At 36.6% G+C, this 12,066-nt stretch overlaps 1 protein-coding gene across 1 annotated transcript; it reads left to right on the plus strand.

The window, feature by feature from the left end:
* Positions 1-939: 939 nt before the first annotated feature.
* gata2 (GATA binding protein 2) lies at positions 940-11,752 on the plus strand. The gene is made up of 6 exons (XM_015389419.1): positions 940-1,158; positions 1,298-1,688; positions 1,975-2,571; positions 4,034-4,179; positions 9,063-9,188; positions 10,714-11,752. Exons 2-6 carry the CDS (start codon positions 1,460-1,462, stop codon positions 10,996-10,998), a joined length of 1,383 nt encoding a protein of 460 aa, XP_015244905.1. The 5' UTR covers positions 940-1,158; positions 1,298-1,459; the 3' UTR covers positions 10,999-11,752.
* The last annotated feature ends 314 nt before the right edge of the window (positions 11,753-12,066 follow it).

The following is a 12,066-nucleotide window of genomic DNA, read 5'->3' on the forward strand; positions in this document are numbered from 1 at the left end:
CATAACCCAATTTGGTTCAATGTACACATGCATCCAGACCAGGCACAACCCTCAAACAAAATGGACTGCCAAATAGTATTTATGCTTTTACATATTACTTCTGTTAATGTATTATTACACTTAAATATTTCAGATTATCAAAAACAAAACAAACAAACAAACAAACAAAAAAAACTAATACAACAATAAGTAACAGCAAAATTCAATAAAGAGGAAAGCTCTCAAATTAACATGTTCCAGAACTGAATACTGCCAGGCATACATTCAACACATCAAGCCAAAATAAATTAAGATACATATTTCCCTGAAGGTTCACAAAGCCAGAAGGTGCTGCTAGAGCTATTATTCATACGAAAACATGGGGGATGTTCTCAGGAGTGGTCAGCCTACCTTTACAAAGATCAACCATTAATTTAGTAGTTCAGAACGGAATCAATAACAACAACTCTGCAGGCCCCCTTATAAGTTTTCATGATTCAGCAATAAAAAAAAGAGACTGAGGGAAAATGGGGCCCAAAAAAGACCCAACCTGAGGATGACCCAACCTTTTTGAAAGTGTGAATAAAATACGATATAAAACTAATAGAACGTTTCATAAAAAGTAAACATAGTGGTTCAGTAGGGTTGCTTTGCTTTTTATAACAATCATAGTCTCTCCTGTCTCTCATCAACCGAAATGCATGCAAAGCAAAACTGGATGTCATCTGATGTAACACAGATTGTCTGCCTCACAGAATAAAACGTCTAAAATCAAACTATTCTTGTTGCAATCACATTTAATATGTTTTTACAAATCATATATATTTTTTCAAGTTTCTCAAACAGCCTATTCTACTATGTACTCGGATAGGCAGACGATGTATTGTTCACAATGCAAACATATATCTGTGATTTTCTGGCCAGAGATTTGCCTCTGAGGTTTTGCATGGAGGCAGACTTCAATTGGCTGGGCCCCAGACTCAGACTCCGCCCTGGACTCCTTAACTAGGCTGGCCCCGCGCTGTCAGGCGCAGTTATGTGCGTCGGAAGACTCAGCGGACTGTTTACTCTGACAAACTCTGACTGAAAGACGACCTGCAGCGCGACACGCAGAAAAGGAAGCTTTTTCTTTTTTGTTGGTTTTAAATCAAAGAAGTTTAAAAACACCATACTAAATAGGTAAGGTTTGTTCAGGTTTCTGGCACATACTGATTGCTTTATGCGCAATGATTTGAGTGAAAGATTTTTGAGACTGTACTAGTTGCACTGACTCATAATCATGGCATTAAAATGTTAATTATTTCTTCCATTCTTGCAGTTTGTTTATGCGCAAAAGAGGAATTTAAGCGAGAACTGAACCATATGGACGCTGCAAAGATATAATAAAAGGACTCTATTTTAAAGAACCTCCTGGATATTTACTCTCTTTATAAATATATAAACCAGAGAGCCCTCATAGAGCACCCCGGGAGAGATAGAGATGGATGTGGCTGCTGATCAGCCCCGTTGGATGCATCCCCACGCAAGCATGCTGAATGGACAACACCCGGACTCCCACCACCCCGGCCTGGGCCACAGCTACATGGAGCCCACCACACAGCTGCTGCCTCCAGATGAGGTGGACGTTTTCTTTAATCACCTGGACTCGCAGGGAAACCCTTATTACCCAAACACAGCCCGGGCCAGGGTGTCCTACAGCCAAGCGCACGGTAATTTGAATAAAACCCCCAAATGTCATTACAAATCTCATATTTTGACTCTGAAGTTTTACTTTTTCATTTTTTTCATTTTTATTTATTTATTTTATATCAACTGTCTTGTTGTAGCCTATGCCACATTTAGTTTGAACAAAACTGGGATTTTAGGGATTACATAGTTTCAGATGAGACATTTAATTACTTCTTAGGGTTTTATTTTACAAGAGGAAATTAACAAGTCAATTTGCATCCAAACTCCCCCATATCCTTAAACCAATTCTCTACATTTTTTCTCTAGCTCGTCTGACCGGGACTCAGGTCTGCCGGCCTCATCTCCTCCACAGCCCGGGGATCTCGTGGCTTGACGGAGGGAAAGCAGCCCTATCTGCCCATCACCATAACGCCTGGGCCGTAAGCCCCTTCAGCAAACCCAGCCTGCACCATCCGGGCTCCGCTTCCCCAGGCGCGCTCTCTGCTGTCTACTCCTGCAGCAGCAACTCAAACGCGCCGAGCGCATCTTCTCTGACGCCGCAGTCTCAAAGCAGCTCCCACCCTTACACTTTCCCCCCTACACCACCCAAAGACGTATCCCCGGACCCGGGAGCCGCGTCCCCTTCCTCCTCCGCCGCCCTCAGGATGGACGAAAAGGAATCTATCAAATATCAATTGTCTTTAACGGACAGCATGAAGATTGAGGATTCCAATCAGCTGAGAAACAGCCTGGCTTCAATGAGCGCACAGACCCCATCTGCGCACCATCCCATACCACCTTACAACCCGTACTCCCTCCCAACGCCCCACGACTATGGCAGCAGCCTTTTCCACCCGGGGAGCCTGCTGGGGTCCACGCATGGCTTCCCCCACAAGAGCAAGAGCAAGGCTCGGTCCTGCACCGGTGAGCAAAACAATAAAAAAAAAATAATAATAAAAAAATAAAAATTAAAAATAAGAACCTGGAAAATAAATAGTGTGTATTTGTAGAAAGGCTTCCAGTGAGTTTTACAATGATTTCAGATTTATATCCTTAGAAGAACACACTGTATTTTATTTTTAAAAGCAGCATCGGCTTATGCGTTATTCAAAGCAGTATTTGTTGGGGCCACTTTGCCAATGCGCCATTCTATTTCATGGTGTATTCATCTTTACATCAATGCTTTTTATTATTAATGAAGGTAAACAATCATAACAAATATTAACAGCTCAATTAAATGTGTATTTGACTGTATATTAGGCTATATATTTCGTTGTGTTGGAGCAATCTTGAAGCCTTTATTAAATGTGCCAGATTTAAATCAGACAAAAACAAGTTAGTTTTAACCTGTAGATTTTATTATTTACAGAAATGGTGTAGACTAATCATAAATTCTTACAATACCCTAAATTAAGTTTATGGAAAATTCATTTATATTAATCATCAGGGAGAAACAACCTGAAATGATGATACGAAACCACCATATACATTCTATATTATATAAATACATATACATTGTAATAGTTTTTTTTTTTATAATGAATGAGACACTTAAAGTTTTATTGACAAAACTTTTATTGATAGGAAAAATACCTTTGCTACAGCCCCCCCCCCCCAAAAAAAAAAATTGCATAACATTAATTAGTAGTTATATTATTTTAAGAGTAAGTTCAATTGTAATAAACTGATAAAGATTAAAACAACACAAAAACACACTATAATTGCAGTTTTTATATAGATAATTTTCTTGCAAATGATAGAGTTAATGAATAGTTTGTTTGTCAACCAGTTAGCACAGTCACTCAAAGCCCTCTTTGGTTAAGTGTGACCGTGTGATTATGGTAGAGTTGACTGCAGCACCAGAAGCTGCAGGTTACAGAGAACTGGATCCGAACCAGAGGTGTGAAAGGAAAATCCGTTTTTGGAGCCCAGAAGAGAGGGAGACACAAACATGATATTTAGACAGAGTCACTTCTCTGTTACATAAGACGCTGTCCTGATTGTTTGGAGACACTGTCCTTACTCACTCTTACTTGATTACAGACCAGAAGAGATTCAATCAGGCTGTTGTTTCAGATGCAAATATGTTATATAAACAGAGAGTTTTCTGGCCTCTGAAATCTAACTGTTGAACAAAAGTTTCTATAATACTGACCCACATTACTTTCCAGGGTGTTTGTGTAGCATCACCCATAGTATGCATTGAAACAAACTTTGCTGCTTCTTAAAGATTTGATAGTTTTTTGCAATGTTATAGTTATTGAAATGGAAATTGCAATGTGATGCTGTTATATATAAATTTATTTATAAAAAGTTCACTTTCCTAACAGTTTTTTCATAGTTTATTGGTAAACTGACTTACCTATGCATGCATGTTCCTTGTCAGAGGGCCGTGAGTGTGTTAACTGTGGAGCCACTTCCACACCTCTCTGGAGACGGGACAGCACTGGACACTACCTGTGCAATGCCTGCGGACTGTACCACAAAATGAATGGCCAGAACAGACCGCTCATCAAACCCAAACGGAGGCTGGTGAGTCTTCTACCCCCTCTACATAGAAACCAACAACATTGTGTGTGCATTTTTGTGAGACAGAGTACATAAAGAGAGTGCGGGGTGAAGGGTGAAGGGAGGAGGAACAATTCCTGGAAAGTTATATTTTCCCAATCAGTTTCCAGGAATTGTGCTCCTTATTCACCTATTGCACCTTTGGCTCTGGCAGCAAGTAACAAGGGGCTATCTGTGTTGTTGGTGTTATCATTATTACTGCTACCTCTGATAGGGTCATTGATAGCTGGGCCAGATGGACATTTCTTGAAGCAAAAGAATTGAACCTGCTGTGTGCTTTTCAAAATTGCTGCCAAAAATGTAAAATTAGTTAATAGTAGGCATGCCTTACTATTATTATTGTTGTTCTTATTATTAGATCATTATTAACATTATCATGACTTCAAAGACATTGATATAAACTCTTTACATTATAAAAAAAAAAAAAAATCATTTGAAAGATGTTTTTTTCAAAGCTATAGTTTATGTGACCAAAATCAGTCCCAAAAAACAAATAAGATTTGCACATTAAATTTTGCATTGTTAAAGTATCAATTTAAGAGTGCATTTGGTCCCACTCTGAATTAGTGTTAAATTAGAACTCTGTAGTGTTAATTTTACTCCCGTTGTTGTAACACTGTAAAATTTACTGTGTGATTCAAAGAAAAGTAAGAACTTTTTTGAAATGACTATGACCTGGATGACTGAGAATCTACACCAGCAAATAAGAAGCCTAATGGGATAGACATTTTTCAGGCTTTTCAACTAAATAAAAAAAAAAACTATATATTTTTCTTTTAATCATATACTGCCCTCAAACACCAGCTTTGTGGATGGATATGAAAAAAAAAACACAAAAATGTCGTTTCATTGCTTACACGTTTTTTAAGCATTTATAACGTTGTAGAATAGAATACAGAATTAGATTTAAACAAATATGTTATTTAAACCCATAAGTAGGCTAAAATATTTTAACCCATTACATAAACACTTTCTGAAATGGTTCGGCAGGTATGTTTGGAATGCGAAATAAATAAAATAAAACAAATAAAAATATATGTCCCAGTATGGGATCATACCTTAAAAAGAAAACTACAAAAAAAAGTGTTCCTTGCGAATTATAGGATCGTTCCCCTTTGCTCCGGCCGTCATCAGCCCGGCCTGCACTCAGACAGACGCTCGTATATCAGCTCTGGTTTCCGTATCCAGTTCTGCAGGGACTCGCAGCGCTGCTCCAAGCCTCTCGCTCAGCTCAGCGGCAGCACCCTTCCAGCTTCCTCTCCGGATGTCTGACCGCTCCAGATAAAGCTGCAGCAGCTTCCTCCTCTGGCCGCCTATTGGCCTGCACCTCATTTTTTTTAGTGGTCAAGCTTTCCGTCCACCGCAGAGATGGAGCAGCGAATGGAGTTCAGAAAAAAAAGGAACATTGGGGCATTTTTGGAAGCTGGCATACGTCAAATACCATCCTTTAGGCCTAATTAGGTAAAAACAACAAAAACAAGATATAAGGCTACACCATTTTGGGTTAACATCTGGAGAAATATAAATAAGGCGTCCTTAAAATAAACAAGGTGCTGCAAAGAGTTAGAGGTACACTGGGAAAACAACCTACAAGGAAAGCAGAAAAAAACCACAAAACAATAAAACAAATAAAATAAAAAAAAGAACAAATAAATAACAAAAAATAATGACTCAATTTTATTCTTTAGATTCTAATTAGTGCAGTATTCAATATTTCAATAGCTTTCATTCAACTAAATTGCAACTGTTAAAAATAGACCTAAATAAGAATGGGTTGATGATCAAATAATAAAAGTTAAATAATAAAATTCTCTTAAACTCCAGTCAACATGTACTTTACATTCAGCAACTTTCTTAGACTCAAGGGAAAACTTTAACTGGAGCATTTGGCATTATCTTTTACTTTAAGCATTAGTTCTGTTGCTTGTTTGGTTAAAGACTGATACAAAACTTTTAAAAATCTTTTTACCTTTACTTTAACTAGAGCTGTATAAAAGTTGTTATAACTTTTCTAATACGGTGGTGTATCAAACATTTCCATGACTATCCAAAGATAAGATTTGCCATTACTGCTTGAGAGTTAAAACACCCAGCTTGCTAGAAACTTTAATTTTAGAATGAACACTGTTGCTAATATATTTAAAGCTGGAAAAGAACAAGATTCTTAATCCAAAATGTAAAAGGTTCTCAGTCCTCAAGTCTTATAACTGTTTTTGAATTTAGGCTGACAGATTAATTTAGGCCACGATTCATAGATATCAGCCTTTATCCTATCTACTGGAAATAAATAAATAAAAATAGAAATACAAACGCACTGTCTGAACCATTGTTTTTAATTCAGTTTTAGTCGCAATTTGTTAGTGGGACTCATTACAAGTTTAAGTAGTTAACATTGTTCAACTCTATCCATGACTGAACATTGGAATTATAAAATAGTATGTATGGTCATGATATAAATAGGATAAATACTAATGTTAATAACTTATCAAAATTCATATTTACATTGCAGAGTCAAAATGATCAATCTGCTAAAGAAAAGCGGTGCTTGTGAAAATTAGGAGGCAAATAATGTCAACTTTAAAACATGTTCATTGTATTCTGTTCATTTTAAATTATTCTACAGATTAACTTCTTTTAAGTAATACTAACTAAACCTACACTGAAAAAGCACTCATAAGATTTACTTAAAAAATAGACTGTATTTGCGCGCAAATTTTTTATGTAAAATTTAATGCTGTAATACCAAGTGACACTCACTTGCCAGCATCAAGTGAATTTTACCTTCTATGAGGCATAACAGTTGTGAAGATATTAAGTATTATTTACTTAATTACATCCAAGTTGTAAGTTAGATTCATTTAAAAAAATTAAGTAAAGTGCACTTGTTTTTCATAGGCACAAACAGCATTTCACTCAAACTTTTTAAGGCAACACAGAGACAAACAACCATTCACGCACACACTCACACCTAGGGAGAATTTAGAGAATCCAAGGAACAGTCATGTTTTTGGACTGTGGGAGGAAGCCGGAGTACCCAGAGAGAACCCATGCATGTTCAGGGAGAACATGCAAACTCCATGCAGAAAGACCCCGAGCCAGGAATCAAACCCAGAACCTTCTTGCTGATGCAATTGCTCAGTGCTACCCACTGCCCCACTGAGCAACCCTCAAACTGAAATTGTTCTTTTCAAATATGGAATGAAAAATTTACAACCCTCTGAAACTGAAAGTTTCAACATTTGTTACAGAAACTTACACAAACATGCTCAAAACAACTTCTGGGCGAGGGTCAGAAGAAACAGCCACTTAAAGTTTGAGCAGTGGTGTAAAGATTATGTATGCCTCTATTTAAATGAAAAAAGCATGTACAAATACAGTATTAATAGTAAAAGTGCATTATGTTGTACTGCATTAGAATTGTACCAAAAAAAGATAAGGTTAGTATGAGTTACAAACAACAAATATATTTCATATACACCACATCCAACACAGATCTGATAATATAGTCACAACTCAAATATGCGATATAAATCTTACAAACCTACACACTGAAACAGTGCAATTTCAACATTTGAACCAGTCATCCAGATTGGTTGACTTTTAAGAATGCAATTACAACAATAATGAAACATAATCAACACAATTAAAAATTAACAGCTTAAAAAGTCTAACCATTCTCAATGAAGAATTAAATCTCTACTAGATGTTTCATGAGATGATTGCGAAATAACATACCTTATTTGGCAAAAAATAAAAACCATTAATAACAGGGAACCTTCCACTAAGATTAATTGGAACCCACTGCTAATTCTTGAGATTTGATGCCACATTTTCCTACCCTAAGATGACAAAGTCATGAATGCATTTAGGAAAGCAACTTCAACTTCAGGGTTTTTACTTTTGGGGACAGTTTAAATCCATCTAACTCCAGGAAAAGTTTTTGGAAGACTTCAAAACTGTAGCTCAAAGTGCAAGGGTATGCGATGTTCAGGACATATATCAGTCCCATGAGCAGCGAGCAGGCTTTTGCAGTACGTTTGCACCCTCCCAAAATGACTGTCATCGGGACTACCTCTTGCTCTGTGTGTGAACCTGTAACGTCTGGACTCGGAGCAGAATCAGTCTTGCTGTGAGCTACAGTACGCATGCGCCTTGCGTGCGTTTAAAAATTTACATTTTTAGAGTAAATTTTATGTAGTATTTTTATGTTTATGTACATACTGCTATTAAACATTTAAATAGTATGAGGAAATCTAAGTAAAACCTCCTCTTTCCTCAAAATTCAAGTATCAGGTTTAATTTTCTTTAGAACTCTATTTTTACTGAAGCTTTAAAATACAGAGTAGAAATTAAGACGAATACTATAATAGAGTTTACTGCACCAAAAAGTCACTTTTTACAGTGTATAAGAAAAAACATTGTTAAGGCAAAAAGATCCAGTTTATTTCCATTTGTATCAAACATGTACAATCCAATGAAAACAGGGAATGCCAAAATAATTGTGTCCTTTAAACAGGTTCAGAATCAGCTAAATGGAATACAAGTACATAATCATTTCAAAATATGACAGTCAGATACAGTTGAATATTTAAGGCCATGTGGTTCATTTATGTAGACTCACTGCCTTTGAAGCAATTTCTCCTTCTGGACAAGGATTTGACAGAGGTTGACAGATAATAAACAAATCCTATTCATTAAAAACAAAATCAAGCTTATCTCTGATCTACACGCCCCATTTTAAAAAAAATTGGTTACCAGGAAAAAAAAAAATGTTATCTAAAAGTCCACCTGCTTTTCTATGAGTGCTGTTCAATTCTAATCAAACTGAAATATGAATTAATTTGCAGTCGGCTGCCAGACGAGCAGGCACCTGTTGTGCTAACTGTCAGACGACCACCACCACACTCTGGCGGCGCAACGCAAATGGAGACCCAGTATGCAATGCCTGTGGCCTCTACTACAAGCTGCATAACGTAAGTTTCCTCTGCTTCATATCAGCGCCATATAACAGGTTATGTAGATTTATGTAATTATCAAGGGAGGCGGTGCAATTGTAGAGAACAGAGGAGGAGTTGAGGGGTTTACTGCTTAGACACTTTTGCTCTGATTTATTTGTTCTCCTTTTATTGTGAGTTATTGTTTCCACGGTAGGCGTAATCCCCTTGAGGATAACAATGGTGGGACTGTTGCTGGGGCTCCCTTCTACTTGAATAGCATTAATGCAATGGCATAGACAGACAATATGGACCCTGTAGGTGCATAGTGGCAAAAGACTAATTATTAGCATATCATGATTAGCAGGCTTATTAGTCATGGCCAAAAAAGGAGCAGTTTGGTCTTTTTTCTAAATGTATTTACTAATAGTTAATATCCCCAAATGTTTTACAATGATGCACAGCCTTTTTTACTCTCAAGCTGAAGGTCTCCGCTTAAGTCCAGTTCTGATAATTTTATTTGTCACCTGACCACCAGTAAGGGGGAGGGGCAGCACTAGACTATTTTATTTTTTGTATAGTTTTTTCTTTGGATGTAAAATCTGTCTGAAAAAGAAATAAGAACAAAACAAAATCAAAAAAATACATATCTATGTATGCTTATCTTCTGACAGTTACAAGATAGAAAATAGTCAGAGCCATTTTTGAATATAAATCTAACTATTGTGCACCTTTTTAAAAAGATCATGGTTGACTGTGTAAGTATACTATATGGCAACTATTAGCAGTTCTAATGGAATTACATGGAAGGTGATTGTCTTATCATTAAAAAAGAGATTGTTGGTTTTATTTTTACTCCAGATTATGATGAGAGTGGATGGGAAAATTGACATGAAATGTCTTAATTGGACACATTAACCTGGCCTTTAATGTTGATTGAATATGATTTGTACAACAAATTTATAATACAAATTTATTTCTTATTGTTTTAGATTAAATCAAATAAAACAGATATAAATTAGATAGTACTTTTTCTGATCTCTATTGATCCTATGAAGCTAGCAAAAGTACAAGGTGCTGATATAGACTGGTTGATTGGTGTGACAGTCTGCTGAGGTAGTCATCTTAGAGGGAGCCGCTTAACATGCGTTATTTATTTAACATAAATGGAGTTTTATAAAAGAGATAGTTGCAGCTCCTTTAGTTTCTGTATTATGACTGCCCAGATGTATTGTTCAATCACATGTCTTGTGAATAAGACATAGTGGAGTAGCATTCTGGTTTCTCTGGCATTTTTGTAGGCTCCTATTAATAGAACCTTAATCTGCTGAATCTTCATGACAGAATATTTGACCTGAAAACCAGTAACTTGCTCATGCCTAAACACCACGGTACTATGTTATGTCTCATAGAGTAGTGTTACATCTTTGCCTTAAGATTTAAATGTTTCAGTCAGATGACTGGATCCTGTTGTTAAATCAGCTCCTGTATGTTTTTATGCTGATCTATACTATCAAATTTATGAGCCTTACTGACCTCCTTTCCTGATCCTTCCCTTCTGCAGGTGAACCGGCCTCTCACCATGAAAAAGGAGGGAATACAGACTCGGAATCGGAAGATGTCTAACAAGTCCAAAAAGAACAAGCGAGCCGGCGACAGCTATGAGGAGTTCTCCAAAAGTCTGCATGACAAGAACTCCCCTTTCAGTGCAACGTCACTGGCTGGTCACATGACCATGGGCCACTTGCCACCTTTTAGCCACGCTGGACACATGCTCCCCACGCCCACCCCTATACACCCCTCATTTGGACATCCTCACCACTCTAATATGGTTACAGCGATGGGCTAAGGCGGAGACAAGGACCTCTGCAGAGATTTGAAAATGGTTGTATATGACTGTAAAGAACTGGGTGTAAAACAACCTGCAGAGATGCAATGGATACGTCTTTATATCCTATGTGTCTTGATTGATTGTTTCAGTCACAGGTTGAAAAACAGAAAGGCGCTTGTATTCTTTCATCAACAGGTACAGAATGTGCTGGAAAAGCTTGGGGCCTTCTTTTTCTTTTTTTTTTTTTTTTGCCAGGCACATAAAAAACATGTCTTTGCACCATATAGGTTTGTCCCCACTGACTGCTTGAATAGTGCAGGTTCAACATGTGCTGAGGAGGTTTGTAGTTACTGTGAATATTGTAAATGTGTGAGACTGGGGGAGCAACCCAGACAGAAAAAAAAAAAAAAAATCCTTTCACCACTTAAAATATGCCGGCCTTTTGATGATTTTGAAAGCAGAGAAAACTTTAATTTTAAAACTGTCTATTATAAATATTGTTATTGTAATTAATATTGTTATTCAGATAATTTATTTTCACTATTGTTTCTTCTTTTGTCTATATTCTCTGATTTATGATATGGATACAGCTATTGAGGTTCTGAGTATATTTTTAGCTGAAGCGCTTTGTCTGAACTGGTCAACCTTTATACTCTAACAAATAAAGAGATTAAGTTCACTATATATTCCCTACCTGCTTGCTGTTGTCTGCCAGTCTTGAAACTGAGAATGGATTCAGAAATTGAGAAGCATATGACAGGTGAAATTGTTATTAATTCAATTAGAGATGCAAAAATAGTTAAAGTTCTAATATTGAATAAATTACAGGCTTTAAGTCAAAGTTTCAATAAGACTAATTTGATTCTATACACATTTACATTCTAAGATTAACAATTTATTTTCAGCTCATTTTAAGGTAGGAATGAACTGGTACTAATGTAAGAAATAATATATTCCTTCTAAATGCAAATTTTGTTATTTAAGCACGTGAAAATTTGACAACATTCTATACCTTTCTGTGTTTTTCTTTTGACTTATTAATAGTAAGGTTAACAACACAGGTTTACAATTTCTGTAAAACATATT

This window comes from Cyprinodon variegatus, unplaced genomic scaffold (assembly GCF_000732505.1).
Source record: "Cyprinodon variegatus isolate N-32 unplaced genomic scaffold, C_variegatus-1.0 Scaffold457, whole genome shotgun sequence".
In the NCBI taxonomy this organism is placed as follows: Eukaryota; Metazoa; Chordata; class Actinopteri; order Cyprinodontiformes; family Cyprinodontidae; genus Cyprinodon; species Cyprinodon variegatus.